Below are 19,515 nucleotides of genomic sequence, written 5' to 3' on the forward strand. Positions count from 1 at the left end.
CCCCCCTCACCATGTTCCATAGCCTCCTCACCCAGATGTGTAAGAATGCGGGGGGGGGGGGGGGAGGGGGGAGGCTCCGTGCACCCGCCCACTCCACCCCAGTGGACAGCCCAAGCAAAAGGTTGTCATTATTTTGAACTTTTTTAGTGGCCTTTTCCTTCCCTCCTATCCTCCTCCCAAACCCCACCCGGGCTACCTTGTCAGTTCTCTTCCTATGTTTATAATCAATTAATGAAGAATACATTATTTTTAAATGATAGTGACTTTATTTCCTTTGAAAGCAAGCTGTGATCGAAGGGGGGAGGGTGGGTTGCTTACAGGGAATGAGTCAATCAAGGGGGCGGGTTTTCATCAAGAAGAAACATACAGAACTTTCACACCGTAGCCTGGCCAGTCATGAAACTGGGTTTCAAAGCTTCTCTGATGCACAGCGCTTCCTGGTGTGCTCTTCTAATCGCCCTGGTGTCTGGCTGTGCCTAATCAGTGGCCAGGCGATTTGCCTCAGCCTCCCACACTGCCATAAAGGTATCCCCCTTACTCTCACAGAGATTGTGGAGCACACAGCAAGCAGCAATAACAATGGGAATATTGGTTTGGCTGAGGTCTGAGCAAGTCAGTAACGTGCACCAGTGACCCTTTAAATGTCCAAATGCACATTCTACCACCATTCTACATTTGCTCAGCCTGTAGTTGAACAGCTCCTGACTCCTGTCCAGGCTGCCTGTGTATGGCTTCATGAGCCATGGCATTAAGGGGTAGGCTGGGTCCCCAAGGATAGCTATAGGCATTTCAACATCCCCAATGGTTATTTTCTGGTCTGGGAAGTAAATCCCTTGCTGCAGCCATTTAAACAGATTAGTGTTCCTGAAGACGCAAGCATCATGGACTCTTCCCGGCCATCCCACGTTGATGTTGGTGAAACGTCCCTTGTGATCCACCAGTGCTTGCAGCACCATTGAAAAGTACCCCTTGCGGTTTATGTACTGGCTGCCCCGGTGCTCCGGTGCCAAGATAGGGATATGGGTTCTATCTATCACCCCACCACAGTTAGGGAATCCCATTGCAGCAAAGCTATCCACTATGACCTGCACATTTCCCAGAGTCACTACCTTTGGTAGCAGCAGCTCAATGATTGCTTTGGCTACTTGCATGACAGCAGCCCCCACAGTAGTTTTGGCCACTCCAAATTGATTCCCAACTGTCTGGCGTTCAAGCTTCCACAGGGCTATCGCCACTCGCTTCTCAACTGCGAGGGCTGCTCTCATCTTGGTATTCTGGCGCTTCAGGGCAGGTGAAAGCAAGTCACAAAGTTCCATGAAAGTGCCCTTATGCATGCAAAAGTTTCACAGCCACTGGGAATCGTCCCACACCTGAAACACTATGCGGTCCCACCAGTCTGTGCTTGTTTCCCGGGCCCAGAATCCGCGTTCCACGGCTATAACCTGCCCCATTAACAGCATGATCTCCAAAGCCCTGGGGCCCATGGTTTCATAGAATTCCATGTCCATGTCCTCATCACTCTCGTCGCCGCGCTGCCGTAGCCGACTCCTCCTCGCCTGGTTTTGCAGGTTCTGGTTCAGCATAAACTGCACGATAACGCATGAGGTGTTTACGATGTTCATGACTGCTGTCTTGAGCTGAGCAGGCTCCATGCTTGCTGTGGTATGGCGTCTGCACTGTTCACCCAGGAAAAAAGGCATGAAACGGTTGTCTGCCGTTGCTTTCCCGGAAGTGGTGCGCCACTTCCCACAGCTCCCATTGGCTGGGAACAAGGAACCGCGGTCACAGGGAGCTGAGGGGCTCCATGCCTGCAGATGCTCCAGGTAAACAAAATGTATCGCCAACGGCTTACCCTGACAGGCCGGGAGCCAAAGTTTGCCAACCCATTTATTGATGTCAATACTGCAGCCTTTTAAAGTTGCACAGGCTTTGTTTTGTGGACTAGATTGGCTTGAAATGGACCTCATAAGTCTCGAGCCAACATGAAAATATAAGGTGCAGAATCGATGGAATCTCTAATAAAATTGAAATAGCCTGTTATTCCTACAGACCTGCCAATCTACAGGGCTGCTTTGAAATAAACAAAGAACAATAATAATTTGACAGTGATAAAGCAGGTGACATTCCTATATAAAGTCCTACAAAATCTGTAACTATAATAATAATAATAATAATCTATTTTCATACTAGTATGTAAAATGAACAACGGTGAAATCAAAAGAAAAAGGTCTTCTTATCATGCAGCGTTCAAACTTAAAGTTGTTGAATATGCAGAAGCAAACAATAATTGTGCCGCTGCTCATGAATTCTGTATCAATGAGAAGCAAGTAAGAGAATGGTGAAAAAATAAAACAACACTAAAAGACATGCCAAGAAGCAAGAAAAAATGTCCAATGATGTGCACTTCATTTCCTGAACTAGAGAAAGATCTCAATAATTGAGTTGCTGAATGTCGACAAAATGGGTACATTGTCACTAGAACTGGAATTTGTCTGCGTGCTCTGCAAATGTCGAAAAATGACAAATACATGTCAGTAAAGCCGTCAATGTTTGTTGCATCAGCGGGTTGGTGTACTCACTGCATGAACTGTCATAGTCTCTGTCTTTGTCAGTGAACAAAGTGCAAAAGCTGCATAGAGATCTGGAAGAAAAAACTTGAATCTTTCCAAAGGTTTATTATAAAATATCGAAAGGAATATGCATTTGAACTGTCACAAATATGGAATATGGACGAAACACCAATGACATTCAATCTCCCAAGCAACAGAAGGTAACCGGTGTTGGTGAAAAAACAGTTTTAATTAAAACCAATGGCCATGAAAAAATCCATTTTACAATGGATTTATCATGTTTGGCAAATGGATCAAAGCTCCCTCCTGTTGTTATTTCTAAAAGAAAAACCTAGCCTAAAAAGATGAAATTTCCTGCTGATGTCATCGTACTTGCACACGAAAAGGGATGGATGGATGAAAGTGGGACTATTGAATGGCTGGAAAAAGTGTGGAATAAGCGACCAGGAGCACTTTTCAAGAAACCTGCAATGTTTGTTTGTGACATGTTCAGGGCACACAAGATGGATGAGGTGAAAAATGTGGCCAAAAATATGAAAACTACTTTGGCTGTAATACCTGGAGGCTTAACTTCAGTTCTACAACCGCTTGACGTCTGCCTGAACAAACCCTTAAAGACAGGCTACGCAAAATGTGGTCTGAATGGATGTGCTCAGGCATGGCGAAGTTGACAAAAGGCGGGAATCTTATGAAGACAGAAATCAATCTGGTCGCCCAGTGGATCAAGGACGCGTGGGTGTCCATTCCCTCAGAATTGGTAGAAAAATCATTTAGGAAATGCTGTATCATGATGGGTCAGAAGATGATGCCAAATTTGATGATGACACAACAGAGGCTGATGATGAGAAGGAATCTGACTTCCTGCAGCTCCCATTGGCTGGGAACGGCAAACTGCGGGCACTGGGAGCTGAGGGGCTCCGTGCCTGCAGACGCTCCAAGTAACCAAAACATCCCGACCCGCCAGCGTCTTACCCTGACGGGCCGGGAGCCAAAGTTTGCCAACCCCTGAAATATAGGGTCAGCTTATGAAAGGGTCATACAGTTTTTGCTATTTTTACCTAACCATCTTGGGGGGTCGGCTTATAAACGAACAGGCTAATGAACGAGTATATAGAGATTCTATGGTATAGTTTGGTTCAATTAAGATTTTTACTTCATATGATTTTATGCTTTCTTTCATGTATAGTGCCACTCCCCCACCAGCACGACCTGTTCTGTCCTTCTGATATATTTTGTTCCCTGGTATTACTGTGTCCCATTGATTATCCTCATTCCACCAAGTTTCTGTGATGACTAGTTGTAGCGAGCGAAGACTCACCGGCACGGTACCTCCTGCTGGTCATCTTGGGAATTAGTTCAACTCCAGCTCCGGAGCGCCCTCTGCTCACCGGTGGCTCACCTGCCTCAGGCCCCGTGTGCCTCCCGGACCCTGGTGCCCCTTTACCTCAGTGTTGTGCCCCAGCAGTACCCCCACATGCTGGGTCTCCCCTCCCAGGGGAACCCCCAACCCTCTACACTCACCTTGCCTCAGTGACTTCTGCCAGTCATCATCTAGCCCCCACTCACTGGGGCAGACTGTAAAGGCCACTCATCATTGGCAAGGGGGTTGGACCAGTTGCCTCTCCCTAACCTCGGGCTACAAATCTGCAACCCCAGTACCTGCTTTGGCCTTAGCAAGGCCCGCAGCCTGGGGATTTGCCAGGCTGCAGCTCCCCAGGTCCTCTTGTCTTTCCCCAGCACAGCTCCTAGGCAGCCAGGTCCTTCTCTCTTCACAGCTAGAGAGAGACTGCTTGCCTTCTGGCTCTGCAGCCCTTTTATATGGTCTTTCCTGATTCACTCTAAGCCCCAGCCCTTTCCAGGGCTGGCTTTTAACCCTTGCTGGGCAGGAGCGGGGTGACTGTCCCACTACACTAGTATATCAATATCCTCATTTAATATGAGGCACTCTAGTTCACCCTTTTTTATTATTTAAACTTCTGGTATTTGTATATAAGTACTTTAAAAATTGTCACTTTTTAACTGTCTGCCATTTCATGATGTAACATGGTTTCTGTAAAGGGAAATCATGTCTTACTAATCTATTGGAGTTCTTTGAAGGGGTCAACAAACATGTGTACAAGGGGGTTCCAGTGGGCATAGTGTACTTAGATTTCAAGAAAGCCTTTGACAAGGTCCATCACCAAAGGCTCTTACGTAAATTAAGTTGTCAAGGGATAAGAGGGAAGATCCTTTCATGGATTGAAAACTGGTTAAAAGACAGGGAACAAAAGGTAGGAATAAATGACAAATTTTCAGAATGGAGAGGGGTAACTAGTGGTATTCCCCAAGGGTCAGTCCTAAGACGAATACTATTCAACTTATTCATAAATGATCTGGAGAGAGGGGTAAACAGTGAGGTGGCAAAGTTTGCAGATGATACTAAACTGCTCAAGATAGTTAAGACCAAAGCAGACTGTGAAGAACTTCAAAAAGATCTCACAAAGCTAAGTGATTGGGCAAGAAAATGGCAAATGAAATTTAATGTGGATAAATGTAAAGTAATTGCCATTGGAAAAAATAACCCCAACTATACATACAATATGATGGGGGCTAAGTTAGCTACAACTAATCAGGAAAGAGATCTTGGAGTCATCGTGGATAGTTCTCTGAAGACGTCCACGCAGTGAGCAGCAGCAGTCAAAAAAGCAAACAGGATGTTAGGAATCATTAAAAAAAAGGATAGAGAATAAGATGGAGAATATCTTATTGCCCTTATATAAATCCATGGTATGCCCACATCTTGAATACTGCATACAGATGTAGTCTCCTCATCTCAAAAAAGATATACTGGCATTAGAAAAGGTTCAGAGAAGGGCAACTAAAATGATTAGGGGTTTGGAATGGATCCCATATAAGGAGAGATTAAAGAGAGTAGGACTTTTCAGCTTGGAAAAGAGGAGACTAAAGGGGGATATGATAGAGGTATATAAAATCATGAGTGGTGTGGAGAAAGTGAATAAGGAAAAGTTATTTACTTGTTCCCATAATATAAGAACTAGGGGGCCACCAAATGAAATTAATTGGTAGCAGGTTTAAAACAAATAAAAGGAAGTTCTTCTTCACACAGTGCACAGTCAACTTGTGGAACTCCTTGCCTGAGGAGGTTGTGAAGGCTAGGACTATAACAGGATTTAAAAGAGAACTAGATAAATTCATGGAGGTTAAGTCCATTAATGGCTATTAGCCAGGATGGGTAAGGAATGGTGTCCCTAGCCTCTGTTTGTCAGAGGGTGGAGATGGATGGCAGGGGAGAGATCACTTGATTATTACCTGTTAGGTTCACTCCCTCTGGGGCACCTGGCATTGGCCACTGTCGGAAGACAGGACACAGGGCTGGATGGACCTTTGGTCTGACCCAGTGCGGCCGTTCATATGTTCTTATGAATGGGATTTTTTTTTTCATTTGAGTGTTTCTCATGAGATCCTACCTGTATTTTATCTTCCATGCTCTCCTCCTTACTAGTACATAGAGCATCTCCATTAACAGATCTTCCGCTAAGGGATGCCTCTGTCTGAACCATGTGGTCCTCCGCACCGGTCAGCTTTCCCCCAGCCCTTAGTTTAAAACTGCTCTATGACCTTGTTAATTTTAAGTGCCAGCAATCTGGCTCCATTTTGGTAAGCTCAGAGAGCTGATAGGTAAGGTCCCATGGGAATCAAGACTGAGGGGAAAAACAACTGAGGAGAGTTGGCAGTTTTTCAAAGGGACACTATTAAGGGCCCAAAAGCAAGCTATTCCGCTGGTTAGGAAAGATAGAAAATGTGGCAAAAGACCACCTTGGCTTAACCACGAGATCTTGCATGATCTAAAAAATAAAAAGGAGTCATATAAAAAATGGAAACTAGGACACATTACAAAGGATGAATATAGGCAAACAACACAGGAATGCAGGGGCAAGATTAGAAAGGCAAAGGCACAAAATGAGCTCAAACTAGCTACGGGAATAAAGGGAAACAAGAAGACTTTTTATCAATACATTAGAAGCAAGAGGAAGACCAAAGACAGGGTAGGCCCACTGCTTAGTGAAGAGGGAGAAACAGTAACAGGAAACTTGGAAATGGCAGAGATGCTTAATGACTTCTTTGTTTCGGTCTTCACCGCGAAGTCTGAAGGAATGCCTAACATAGTGAATGCTAATGGGAAGGGGGTAGGTTTAGCAGATAAAATAAAAAAAGAACAAGTTAAAAATCACTTAGAAAAGTTAGATGCCTGCAAGTCACCAGGGCCTGATGAAATGCATCCTAGAATACTCAAGGAGCTAATAGAGGAGGTATCTGAGCCTCTAGCTATTATCTTTGGAAAATCATGGGAGACGGGAGAGATTCCAGAAGACTGGAAAAGGGCAAATATAGTGCCCATCTATAAAAAGGGAAATAAAAACAACCCAGGAAACTACAGACCAGTTAGTTTAACTTCTGTGCCAGGGAAGATAATGGAGCAAGTAATTAAGGAAATCATCTGCAAACACTTGGAAGGTGGTAAGGTGATAGGGAACAGCCAGCATGGATTTGTAAAGAACAAATCATGTCAAACCAATCTGATAGCTTTTTTGATAGGATAACGAGCCTTGTGGATAAGGGTGAAGCTGTGGATGTGGTATACCTGGAGTTTAGTAAGGCATTTGATACGGTCTCGCATGATATTCTTAGCGATAAACTAGGCAAATACAACTTAGATGGGGCTACTATAAGGTGGGTGCATAACTGGCTGGATAACCGTACTCAGAGAGTTGTTATTAATGGTTCCCAATCCTGCTGGAAAGGCATAATGAGTGGGGTACCGCAGGGGTCTGTTTTGGGACCGGGTCTGTTCAATATCTTCATTAATGACTTAGATATTGGCATAGAAAGTACGCTTATTAAGTTTGCGGATGATACCAAAATGGGAGGGATTGCAACTGCTTTGGAGGACAGGGTCATAATTCAAAAGTATCTGGACAAATTGGAGAAATGGTCTGAGTTAAACAGGATGAAGTTTAACAAAGACAAATGCAAAGTGCTCCACTTAGGAAGAAAAAATCAGTTTCACACATACAGAATGGGAAGAGACTATCTAGGAAGGAGTACGGCAGAAAGGGATCTAGGGGTTATAGTGGACCACAAGCTAAATATGAGTCAACAGTGTGATGCTGTTGCAAAAAAAGCAAACATGATTCTGGGATGTATTAACAGGTGTGTTGTGAGCAAGACACGAGAAGTCATTCTTCCGCTCTACTCTGCTCTGGTTAGGCCTCAGCTGGAGTATTGTGTCCAGTTCTGGGCACCGCATTTCAAAAAAGATGTGGAGAAATTGGAAAGGGTCCAGAGAAGAGCAACAAGAATGATTAAAGGTCTTGAGAACATGACCTATGAAGGAAGGCTGAAAGAATTGGGTTTGTTTAGTTTGGAAAAGAGAAGACTGAGAGGGGACATGATAGCAGTTTTTAGGTATTTAAAAGGGTGTCATAAGGAGGAGGGAGAAAACTTGTTCACCTTAGCCTCTAAGGATAGAACAAGAAGCAATGGGTTTAAACTGCAGCAAGGGAGGTCTAGGTTGGACATTAGGAAAAAGTTCCTAACTGTCAGGGTGGTTAAACACTGGAATAAATTACCTAAGGGGGTTGTGGAATCTCCATCTCTGGAGATATTTAAGAGTAGGTTGGATAAATGTCTATCAGGGAAGGTCTAGACAGTATTTGGTCCTGCCATGCGGGCAGGGGACTGGACTCGATGACCTCTTGAGGTCCCTTCCAGTCCTAGAATCTATGAATCTATGAATCTGGTTTCACTTTGGTTTACATGGATACCAGCCTTCCTGTATAGGTGTCTTCTTTCTCAAAAGGTTCCCCAATTCCTAATAAAACTAAATCCCTCCGCCCTACACCATCATCTCATCTATGCATTGAGACCCTGCAGTTCTGCCTGTCTATCTGGCTTTGTGTGTGGAAGTGGAAGCATTTCAGAGAATGCCACCATGGAGGTCCCGGACTTCAATCTCTTTTAAATTTGGCCTCCAGTACTACACATAAGTCTATCTAGATGTCTCAAGATATTCGCATCCTTCTGTCAAAGTCAGACTCAGGACTCACAATTTTCAGACCACTCTGTTTATTAGCAAAAGCGATCTGCTAATACACCCAGGTAATGTGAGTGCCATGCAAGGCCCAAACTACCTTATTTATACAGATAAAAAGGGCACAAACATAACAAGATGACAAAGGGAGCAGAACTGATAAGTTTACCTGGGGCTAGACACACATATCTTATTTTCTTATTAACTCTTACCGATCTCCTGTTAATATCCCACCATCAGCTTAACTGGACCCATTGTTCAATACCTTAATGTTTCTCTTCCTGTCACGTTTATCTCAACATTCCTCATTCCTGCTTAAAGGAACATACAGCATTTCTTTAAGCCATTCTACTTTTACAATATAATTCATTTTACTTTCACAATCCCTACTTTTGGTCAAGCTATGCAATGACCAGCCATTACTGGGTTTTACATATTAACCGTTCTTTGTCTCTTTGTTCATCAGCGATATTTAAAAGCATTATATTAGCACTCTGCTTTGGGGTAGCTACCTGCGTGGCATGTTGTCAAGGCTCCTTCTCCACTCTGAACTTTAGCGTACAGATGTGAGGGCCTGCATGAAAACTTCTAAGCTTAACTACCAGCTTAGTTCTGGTCCACTGCCACCACTCCCAATGGGCCAACTCCCTTCCCTGGGTAGCCTTGAGAGACTCTTCCACCAACTCCCTGGTGAACACTGATTCAAAACCCCTTGGATCTTAAAACAAGAAGGAATTAATCATCCCCCCTTCCCTTTCCCCCCACCAATTCCTGGTAAGTCCAGATCAATCCCCTTGGATTTTAGAACAAGGAAAAAGCAATCAGGTGCTTAAAAAGAAGGATTTTAATTAAAGAAAAAGGTAAGAACCATCTCTGTAAAATCAGGATGGAAAATAACTTTACCGGGTAATCAAACTTAAAGAGCCCAGAGGAACCCCCTCTAGCCTTAGGTTCAAAGTTACAGCAAACAGAGGTAAACACCCTAGGAAAAGGTACATTTACAAGTTGAGAAAAGAAAGATAAAACTAACACGCCTTGCCTGGCTGTTACTTACAAGTTTGAAATATGAGAGACTTGTTCAGAAAGATTTGGAGAGCCTGGATTGATGTCTGGTCCCTCTTAGTCCCAAGAGCGAACTCCCCCCCCCCCAAAAAAGAGCACAAACAAAAGCCTTCCCCCCCACCAAGATTTGAAAGTATCTTGTCCCCTTATTGGTCCTTTGGGTTAGGTGTCAGCCAGGTTACCTGAGCTTCTTAACCCTTTACATGTAAAAGGATTTTGGAGTCTCTGGCCAGGAGGGATTTTATAGTATTGTACACAGGAGGGCTGTTGCCCTTCCCTTTATAGTTATGACACATGTCTTACACAATTTTGGATACAACAGGAGATTAACTGAAAACATACAAAAATTATTAGGATTCCAAACAGGATAGTCAGGGCTCCCTGAAACAACCAGCCTCCTATGCCACAGAAATTGAACAGGTTACTTAGCCACTTCCATAACGAACTCGGCTCTTCATGGGGAAGATATGTCATTTGTTTTAAGTCGCTAGCACGATTTATTACCTCATTGGTGTTGTCAGGTATATACACACAACATTCTTTTCCAATGAGAGCACAGGTTCCTTCTTTGGCCGCCAGCACTATGTCCAATGCCTGACGGTTTTGGATGGCCATCTCTCGGACCGCCCCTGTTTCTTTGGCCAGGGCTCTTAAACTTTCTTCGGTTTTATTTGCCATTATTTTAACTACTGCTTGTAGCCTCAGGAGCCTTTTTGCATGGTGTATTACTCCCCCGGTGGGATAAAGGAACTGCCAATGGCCTTTTTCCAAGTTAAGGGGCTTATGTTATTTACATACCATTGGGCATCTGATAAGTCCCTTTTTTTTCGCCTGAAATTACGGAGGCGTTCTCGTGGGAAGGACCCTAGCACTCGGAATTTTGGGAAGAGTCGGGTGGGATAACAGATACCTGACCAGTTAGCTGGTAACGCAGTATAAGCTTTGGTCCCACAAACCCAATGATGGCCTATTAAGACCGGAAGGGTCGGTTGCACTGATTTGTCACATAGGTGCCTGCAAAGGAGGAGTAATATCCCTCAAAGGGCACATGGTAATTCTCCTTAGGAGGAGTGGTGTTATTTGCATGGCATTGAAAGACTATTGTTTTCACTAAGATTACTGTAGGGGGAACATGAGATTGATTTCTCTGTTTGATCGCAGGCTGAGAAAAAAGTCATATCCCCATACCTGACCCACCACTTTTTAGTTTTGTTCGAATAATCCCATACACCATTGGCCACAATATGCTGAAGGCAACAGCTCCTTCCCAGATCCAGCCCTGTCCCATTACACACCCAACACCAATGACCTTTTCCCTCCACCACACTTATCCATTTAGGTACATTTAGTCCCACTGCTTCCCAAGTGTCATTGCTGTTCCATGTTTTGTTAAATTGATGAGGTCCTCCAGTGAGGTCTGGGGAATTGAGTGGGATTGCCAGGACAGGAACACCAGCTTGAGAGTGGGCTGGGATGTGGCTGCAGACCCAGCAATTAGAGATATTAAGGGTCTGAGCTATCCACACTTGCTGCTGGATAAAAGAATTGTCATTGAGGACTCCCCAGACCTTAAGACACCAGCAGCCGAGGAACAGGCGCCACCAGAGGCACATGTTGGAGGCAAGGCCCTTCTGTTTCTGACAACCTCAACTGAGGGAACCGCAGTCACGGTTTTATGTCCACGAGGCAGCAGGCGCTATGCTCACTACTGCTTCTTCTTGGGCTTTGCTTTAGGTCATCGGCTGCTTCTGGCATCCCTTACGAGAGCGTAGATTGTAAGGTATTGCAGACTGTTTCTCTACGTCTTCTTCTGGAGTCAAAATTGACTCTGTGTGGTCCTGAGGTGATGATTGGTTCGCTGGGGGTGGTGCCTTCTTACACTGAGAAGCATGTATCCACGCTGCGATGCCAGATAGTTTAACAGCTGTCTGGGTAGTAAGCAGTACCTGATGAGGACCCTTCCACCGGGGTTCCAAGGTGTGTTTTCGATGATGGTGCTGTACGTAGACCCAGTCACCTGGTTTGAGGTCGTGGCAAGTGTCAGAGGTGGGTTCCATCGGCCAGGCGGCTCAAACCTGTGAATGGAAGTGACTTACGGCTTGCATTAGTCCCTTGCAATATTGAAGGAGCGTACTGTGAGTCAAGTTCAAGTCTGGGACTGGAGTAATGGTAGCCATAGCTCACATAGGGAATTCCATAACAATTTCAAAAGGACTCAATTTATGTCTTTGAGATGGAGTGGATCGCATTTCCATAAGGGCCAGTGCTAAAGCAGCTGGCCAGCTTAATCCTGTAGAGTCACAAATCTTAGCAAGCTTATTCTTAAGTACACCATTTCGTCTTTCAACTGCACCTGCGCTCTGTGGGTGGTAGGGACAGTGCAACAGGTGTGTGATATGTAATACACAATGCAGGTGTTGAACAAGTTGTCCGGTAAAATGTGTACCCCGGTTACTGGACAAAGTGGCAGGAATTTCCTTGGCAGGCATAATATGATTTAACAAACATTTGGCAACAGACAGTGAGTCAGCCTTGCGACAAGGAAAGGTTTCAATCCAACCAGAAAATAAACATACCGTAACCAAAATATATTCATATTGTTGACTCTTAGGCATTTGTACAAAATCAAGTTGCCAATGCAAGAATGGTGCCTGGGGCAGGCCCCGGAACCCCTGAGCCACTTTTACAGGTTTACCAATATTGTGGCTTTGGCAAGTGGTACAGGCGGCACAGTGGCGGGCTGCAAAAGAGCTGAAATGGGGGGCCCACCATCCTGCCTTAGTTAGAGCAGAGACCATCCCCTCCTTTCCAACATGCGAAACACCATGTAGCAGGGTGGCCAGAGACAGGTAGAGTGAAAAGGGGGCCTCAAAGGTGACGGTAGGTGAACGCCAAAGGGAATCGGGATGTAGAGAGCAACCTTGGGCAACCTAAGAGTCTTTTTCAGCTTGTGGGGCAGAGTCTTGGAGCAGGGTGAGGTTAGTGAGGGACGGCGGTGGTATAGAAACAGAAAGGGAACCTAGAAATGCATCTGGGGAAGGTTCTATGGCAGCAGCATGTTTAGCAGAGGCGCCAGCAAATGTGTTACCCGTACAGTTCTCCCAGTCATCGCAAACCCAGCCATCTATGTTTCTAATGCCCCAAAACTATTACCTGTCTCCCCCTGTGTAGAATCCCCTCTACAAGATGGAGTTTTGGAGTCACCTAGGCAAGTCACATGTCCATGCATGACTTTTAGTTCTCTACAGGAACATTCCCAGGAAAGCTCAGATGAGGATTGGTGTCTATCAAAGTCTATTGTCAGCTTAAGTGATTCTTGATTGGGCAATTACTGAGAAAAGTCTTTTCTCAAGAAGCTGACCAAATGCTTCACTGATCCTACTTAAAATCAAACAAGTACACAGCCAATATTCATAACTTTGAATACAAAAATGACACATGCATACAAATAGGATGAATATATTCAGTAGATCATAACCTTTTCAGAGATATGTTACATGACATATGTAGCATAAAACATATTCCAGTTATGTCATATTTATACTCCTAAGCATATTTCTGTAAAGCATTATGGGGTGCAACATCACAGCCTGGCTCAGGGCAAAAGTCTCCCAGCCCATCCCCATTGCAGGGACCCTGCCGGACTTTGTAGCTGAGATTTAGGGCCCACAAGCTGTATCATGCACAGGCTTGCTCACCTTCCACCCAACCCTGCACCCAACCCTCAGTTGCTTTTATACGTCTTCCTGGATTCCCGCTCTGCTCCTGATTGTCCTATTGGCCCCAGTGCTGCATACACTGCAGGCTACTTGTCAGGCTGCAGCAGCTCCTGTCCCAGACCCGGAGGAGAGGGAACTCAGCTGGGGGCTGGGGGGAGGGAGGTGGAGATGATCTAGCGACTGAGTGGGGATGGGGAGAAGAGCAGTGAGCAACAAGGGTGAGCTTTGGAGGAAAATGCAGAACAGAGACAGGGCCTTGCTGGAAGAAGTAAAAGGGGGCAGGGCTTTGGGGGAATAGGCAGGGCCAGGCACGGGCCCTCAGGGGTCCAGTTATAATCAATTAGAAAGGTGGGAACCCTTTGTTAATGAGCTGTACACAGACCGATTCCCCAGTCTGTCATGGTGACACAGCACAGTAAGGCCAGGAAAGGATTCAATGTCACTTTGACTGTCTAGTAAGTGATTCAGGGAAGAGGGCCCAGCACCATCTCACCAGCCAGATCTGAATGCAGGTCGGTCTGACAGCTAGAGCACCAGGAGAAAAATTCAGATGTCTTTATGACTAAAGAGCTGGAGCAGCCTGTCCCGGATCTGTTTGGTCCTCACACCGTAGATGATGGGGTTTAGCATGGGGGGCACCAGGAGGTTCACGTTGCCAATGAGAACACGGAAATGCAGGGGCACATTCTGGCCAAACCGGTACGTGAGGGAGAAGAAGAGACCTGGGATGTAAAAGACTAAGATGGAACAGAGATGGGAGCTGCAAGTCCCAAAAGTCTTGAGATGGGCATCCCTTGTGGGGAGACTGAAGATGGCCCTGAGGATCTGGATATAGGACACAGCAATAAAAACCATATCCAGACCCTTCACAGAGAATAGCACAAAGAGGCCGTAGTAACTACTGATGTGGGTATCGGCACAAGCCAGCTTCACCACGGCTATGTGCGTGCAGTGTGTGTCAGGGATGTTGTTGCTTTTGCAATATGGCCATTGCCTCGTCAGGAGGGGATAGGGCAGTACGAGCATGCCACCGCGCAACACCACAGCCAGGCCAATCTTGGCCACCATGGGGTTTGCCAGGGTGGTGGAATGTCTCAGGGGATTGCAGATGGCCACATAGCGATCAAAAGCCATGGCCACGAGAATCCCAGACTCCACCACTGAGAAGCAGCGAATGAAGTACATCTGGGTGAGACAGGCACTGAAATTGATCTCCCTGGAATTGAACCAGAAGATGCTCAGCATTTTGGGCAGCATGGATGTAGACAGGACCAGGTCAGTGATGGACAGCATGCAGAGGAAATAGTACATGGGAGAATGGAGGCTCGGCTCCCTCTTCACGACAAACAGGATGGTGAAGTTCCCCAAGATGGCTGTGATGTACATGGTGCAGAAGGGGATGGAGAGCCAGACATGGGCCGCCTCCAGGCCAGGAATCCCCAGCAGGATGAAGGTGGAGGGGTTGGTGAAGTCGGTTGTGTTGGAATCTGACATGGAGTAGGGGAGAAGGTGTCCAACTCTGAGGCAGAACGGTGCCTCCTGCATGTACCGTATGTTCCCCTGACTTCCTGTATGTGCCAAGGGTCTAGGGTTATGGTCGCAGTAGAAATACCTGAATGGAGAGACAATGTTAATATGAGACACTACATGCACTACTGGAAGCTGTTCTCAAGGGTGAAGCAGATTTTTCACTCTTCACACATAACAAAATGACATTTTCACTATTCAGAGAAATAAATTATGAACAACTGACCATACTAATGCCAATTCCATATTTTATGGTGTTCCATACATCAAGAATTCCTACATATCTTGGTATGTAGGAATTAATGTACCTTAATAGGCACCAGTGGGAAACATGAGTGTGGATACTGGCTATTCCTCATTGTTCCTTAATACAATGAAACCCAAGCTAGAGAGTCCATTCTGCAGGGAGTTCCCTATTCACCCTATTGCTCGAAATCTAACAATGGAAAAGAAACAAAGCTTTGACAAAACACGTACCAGAGGGAAAAAACTAGAAAAAAGCCCAACTAGAAAGAAAACCCAACAAACAAAACCCCAAACAAACCCAACTAGAAACAAACTCAGGGAAAAGACCTGGGCGTCATTGATAGGAGCTCCATGAAAACAGTTGCTCATTCACAGCCATGGTGAAAACAAAGACAATGTTCGTATGCCTAAGCAATGGGGGTGAAGAATAACCTGCTCTGGACACGTGCTCAGTTGTGGACACTCAGTCTCTATGAAGGATATAGCAGATAGAAAGGGGATTTCTGAGACAGGCTATGAGAAAGGGGGAGGCTGCCATATGTGGACAGACTGAAAAGTCTGGGACTGTTTAGTTTAGAGAAGAGACAAAGAAGGGGGCATATGATAGAGGAGAGCAAAATGAAGAAAGAAGTGATTACATTCAAATGGACAAACACAGAACAGTTCCCAACCAGTAACATCTATAGACACTTAGTGTTTCAAAAGGCCTAATATTCCCAAAGGAGATGCAAAATATCAATAAACTGATTGGGAGGAAAAAATTGAAGAGAAAAAATGAGAATGAAAATTGGGAGTTCTTGAAGAAGAGTTTATTAGATTGGCAAAAGGCCACTATTCCACTATCAAGAAAGTAGAGAACTTTGGACCAAAACCCGGTTTACTGATAAAGTGAAGGCAGCAATTGGGGAGGGACAGGATGGGAAGCAATATATAACAAATGGGGAAAAGGGAAAATAGAGAGAGAAAATAATACAAATTGGAATTTATGAAAATTGATAAGGGATGCTAAAAACATCATGGAAAAATCCATGCTTCGCAGGTTTAAGGATAACAAAAAGGAGGTTATGAAAATATATTAAGAAAAAAAGAAATCTTAGAAAAGGTTTAGGCCAACTCTTTGAGGGAGAAATGAAGTTTGTTAATGTTGCAGAAAAGGTAGACGTGGTCAAGAAATAGTTGAGTTCTGCATTTGGAAAGAAGCAGTATAAGGTTCTCATATCACATGAGGTGATGAAATAGTTTCCAGTCCATTAACAGTCAAACATGGCGATAAACAGCATCTACAATTGAATCTTAGAGTTTCAAACACCAGAGTTACGAACTGACTGATCAAGTGCACAACTCACTTGGAACCAGAAGTATGCAGTGAGGCAGCTGGAGAGACAAAAGGGGGAAAAAAAGGGTGGAGGTGGGAAACAGGGCAGTTCTGCGTTAAACGTAAAGTATTCAGTAAAAAAGGGAAAGTTTTTTTAAAAAGATTGTACAAAATTAAGAAAGAATGGAAAAGCTGGTCTAGGATTAGTTAAAAAAAAAAAGTCGTAGGATTATAATTAATGCCGGTCAACAACATGGTTTATGGAAAACATGTCTTGTCAAATAAACCCAATTTCATCCTTAAATAAGAGTACACTTTTGAGTGATCAAGGGAACCAAGCAGATGCAATAGAGTTTGATTTCTCTGAGGCATTTCTTTTAGTAGGGGAAAAAATAAGATAAAAAAATGCACACTATACAATATCAGTAGAGCACATGTAAAGTGGACTAAAAACTGGCTAATTGATAGATCTTAGAAAGCAGTTCAGTATATTCATCAATGACCTCGAAGCAAATGCAGAATCACTGTAGATAAAATTTACAGATGACCCAAAGATTGGCAGATTGGTTACAATGAGGAGGCCAGGACAGGCATACTGATTGATCTGGAACATTTGCTGAGCTGGGCCCATGCAAACAAAATGTTTTATTACAGACAAATACAAAGGGATCCTCTTGGAACAGGGAATGCAGGCTCGACCCACAGACCAGGGAACTGTATTATGGGACGCAGGTACCCTGAAAAGAATGTCAGGTCATTGTAGACAACTAACTCATCGTGAGCTCCCAATGTGATGCTGTGGCCAAAAACACTGTGGTGATATGTGCCGACTAACCTAGTGAGGAGGGCTTTAAACTAGGTTTGACTGGGACAGGTGAGCAAAGCCCACAGGTAAGTGGGGAACATGTAGACCTGGGATATGGGTCGGAAATGAGAGGGAGTGTGGGCTATATTGGCAGAGAGAAAGGAGGGTCAGGACAAAACTGGGAGGAAAGATCAAACCAGTATCTTAGATGCCTATATACAAATGCGAGAAGTATGGGTAATAAGCAGGAAGAACTGGAAGTGCTAATAAATAAATACAACTATGACATTGTTGGCATCACTGAAACTTGGTGGGATAATACACATGATTGGAATGTTGGTGTGGATGGGTACAGCTTGCTCAGGAAGGATAGACAGGGGGAAAAGGGAGGAGGTGTTGCCTTATATATTAAAAATGTACACACTTGGACTGAGGTAGAGATGGACATAGGAGACGGAAGTGTTGAGAGTCTCTGGGTTAGGCTAAAAGGGGTAAAAAACAAGGGTGATGTCATGCTAGGAGTCTACTACAGGCCACCTAACCAGATGGAAGAGGTGGATGAGGCTTTTTTTAAACAACTAACAAAATCATCCAAAGCCCAAGATTTGGTGGTGATGGGGGACTTCAACTATCCGGATATATGTTGGGAAAATAACACAGCGGGGCACAGACTATCCAACAAATTCTTGGACTGCATTGCAGACAACTTTTTATTTCAGAAGGTTGAAAAAGCTACTAGGGGGGAAGCTGTTCTAGGCTTGATTTTAACAAATAGGGAGGAACTCGTTGAGAATTTGAAAGTAGAAGGCAGCTTGGGTGAAAGTGATCATGAAATCATAGAGTTTGCAATTCTAAGGAAGGGTAGAAGGGAGAACAGCAAAATAGAGACAATGGATTTCAGGAAGGCGGATGTTGGTAAGCTCAGAGAGCTGATAGGTAAGGTCCCATGGGAATCAAGACTGAGGGGGAAAACAACTGAGGAGAGTTGGCAGTTTTTCAAAGGAACACTATTAAGGGCCCAAAAGCAAGCTATTCCGCTGGTTAGGAAAGATAGAAAATGTGGCAAAAGACCACCTTGGCTTAACCACGAGATCTTGCATGATATAAAAAATAAAAAGGAGTCATATAAAAAATGGAAACTAGGACACATTACAAAGGATGAATATAGGCAAACAACACAGGAATGCAGGGGCAAGATTAGAAAGGCAAAGGCACAAAATGAGCTCAAACTAGCTACAGGAATAAAGGGAAACAAGAAGACTTTTTATCAATACATTAGAAGCAAGAGGAAGACCAAAGACAGGGTAGGCCCACTGCTTAGTGAAGAGGGAGAAACAGTAGCAGGAAACTTGGAAATGGCAGAGATGCTTAATGACTTCTTTGTTTCGGTCTTCACCGAGAAGTCTGAAGGAATGCCTAACATAGTGAATGCTAATGGGAAGGGGGTAGGTTTAGCAGATAAAATAAAAAAAGAACAAGTTAAAAATCACTTAGAAAAGTTAGATGCCTGCAAGTCACCAGGGCCTGATGAAATGCATCCTAGAATACTCAAGGAGCTAATAGAGGAGGTATCTGAGCCTCTAGCTATTATCTTTGGAAAATCATGGGAGACAGGAGAGATTCCAGAAGACTGGAAAAGAGCAAATATAGTGCCCATCTATAAAAAGGGAAATAAAAACAACCCAGGAAACTACAGACCAGTTAGTTTAACTTGTGTGCCAGGGAAGATAATGGAGCAAGTAATTAAGGAAATCATCTGCAAACACTTGGAAGGTGGTAAGGTGATAGGGAACAGACAGCATGGATTTGTAAAGAACAAATCATGTCAAAGCAATCTGATAGCTTTCTTTGATAGGATAACGAGTCTTGTGGATAAGGGATCAGCTGTGGATGTGGTATACCTAGACTTTGGTAAGGCATTTGATACGGTCTCGCATGATATTCTTAGCGATAAACTAGGCAAATACAATTTAGATGGGGCTACTATAAGGTGGGTGCATAACTGGCTGGATAACCGTACTCAGAGAGTTGTTATTAATGGTTCCCAATCCTGCTGGAAAGGCATAATGAGTGGGGTTCCGCAGGGATCTGTTTTGGGACCAGCTCTGTTCAATATCTTCATTAACGACTTAGATATTGGCATAGAAAGTACGCTTATTAAGTTTGCGGATCATACCAAA

At 44.3% G+C, this 19,515-nt stretch overlaps 1 protein-coding gene across 1 annotated transcript; it reads right to left on the reverse strand.

Moving 5' to 3' along the window:
* Positions 1 to 13,988: 13,988 nt before the first annotated feature.
* Positions 13,989 to 14,987, reverse strand: LOC135895538 (olfactory receptor 52R1-like). Its single transcript, XM_065423654.1, has one exon. The coding sequence runs from the start codon at positions 14,985 to 14,987 to the stop codon at positions 13,989 to 13,991; it is 999 nt and encodes a 332-aa protein (XP_065279726.1).
* Positions 14,988 to 19,515: the final 4,528 nt, after the last annotated feature.

Source organism: Emys orbicularis, chromosome 1 (assembly GCF_028017835.1).
Source record: "Emys orbicularis isolate rEmyOrb1 chromosome 1, rEmyOrb1.hap1, whole genome shotgun sequence".
In the NCBI taxonomy this organism is placed as follows: Eukaryota; Metazoa; Chordata; order Testudines; family Emydidae; genus Emys; species Emys orbicularis.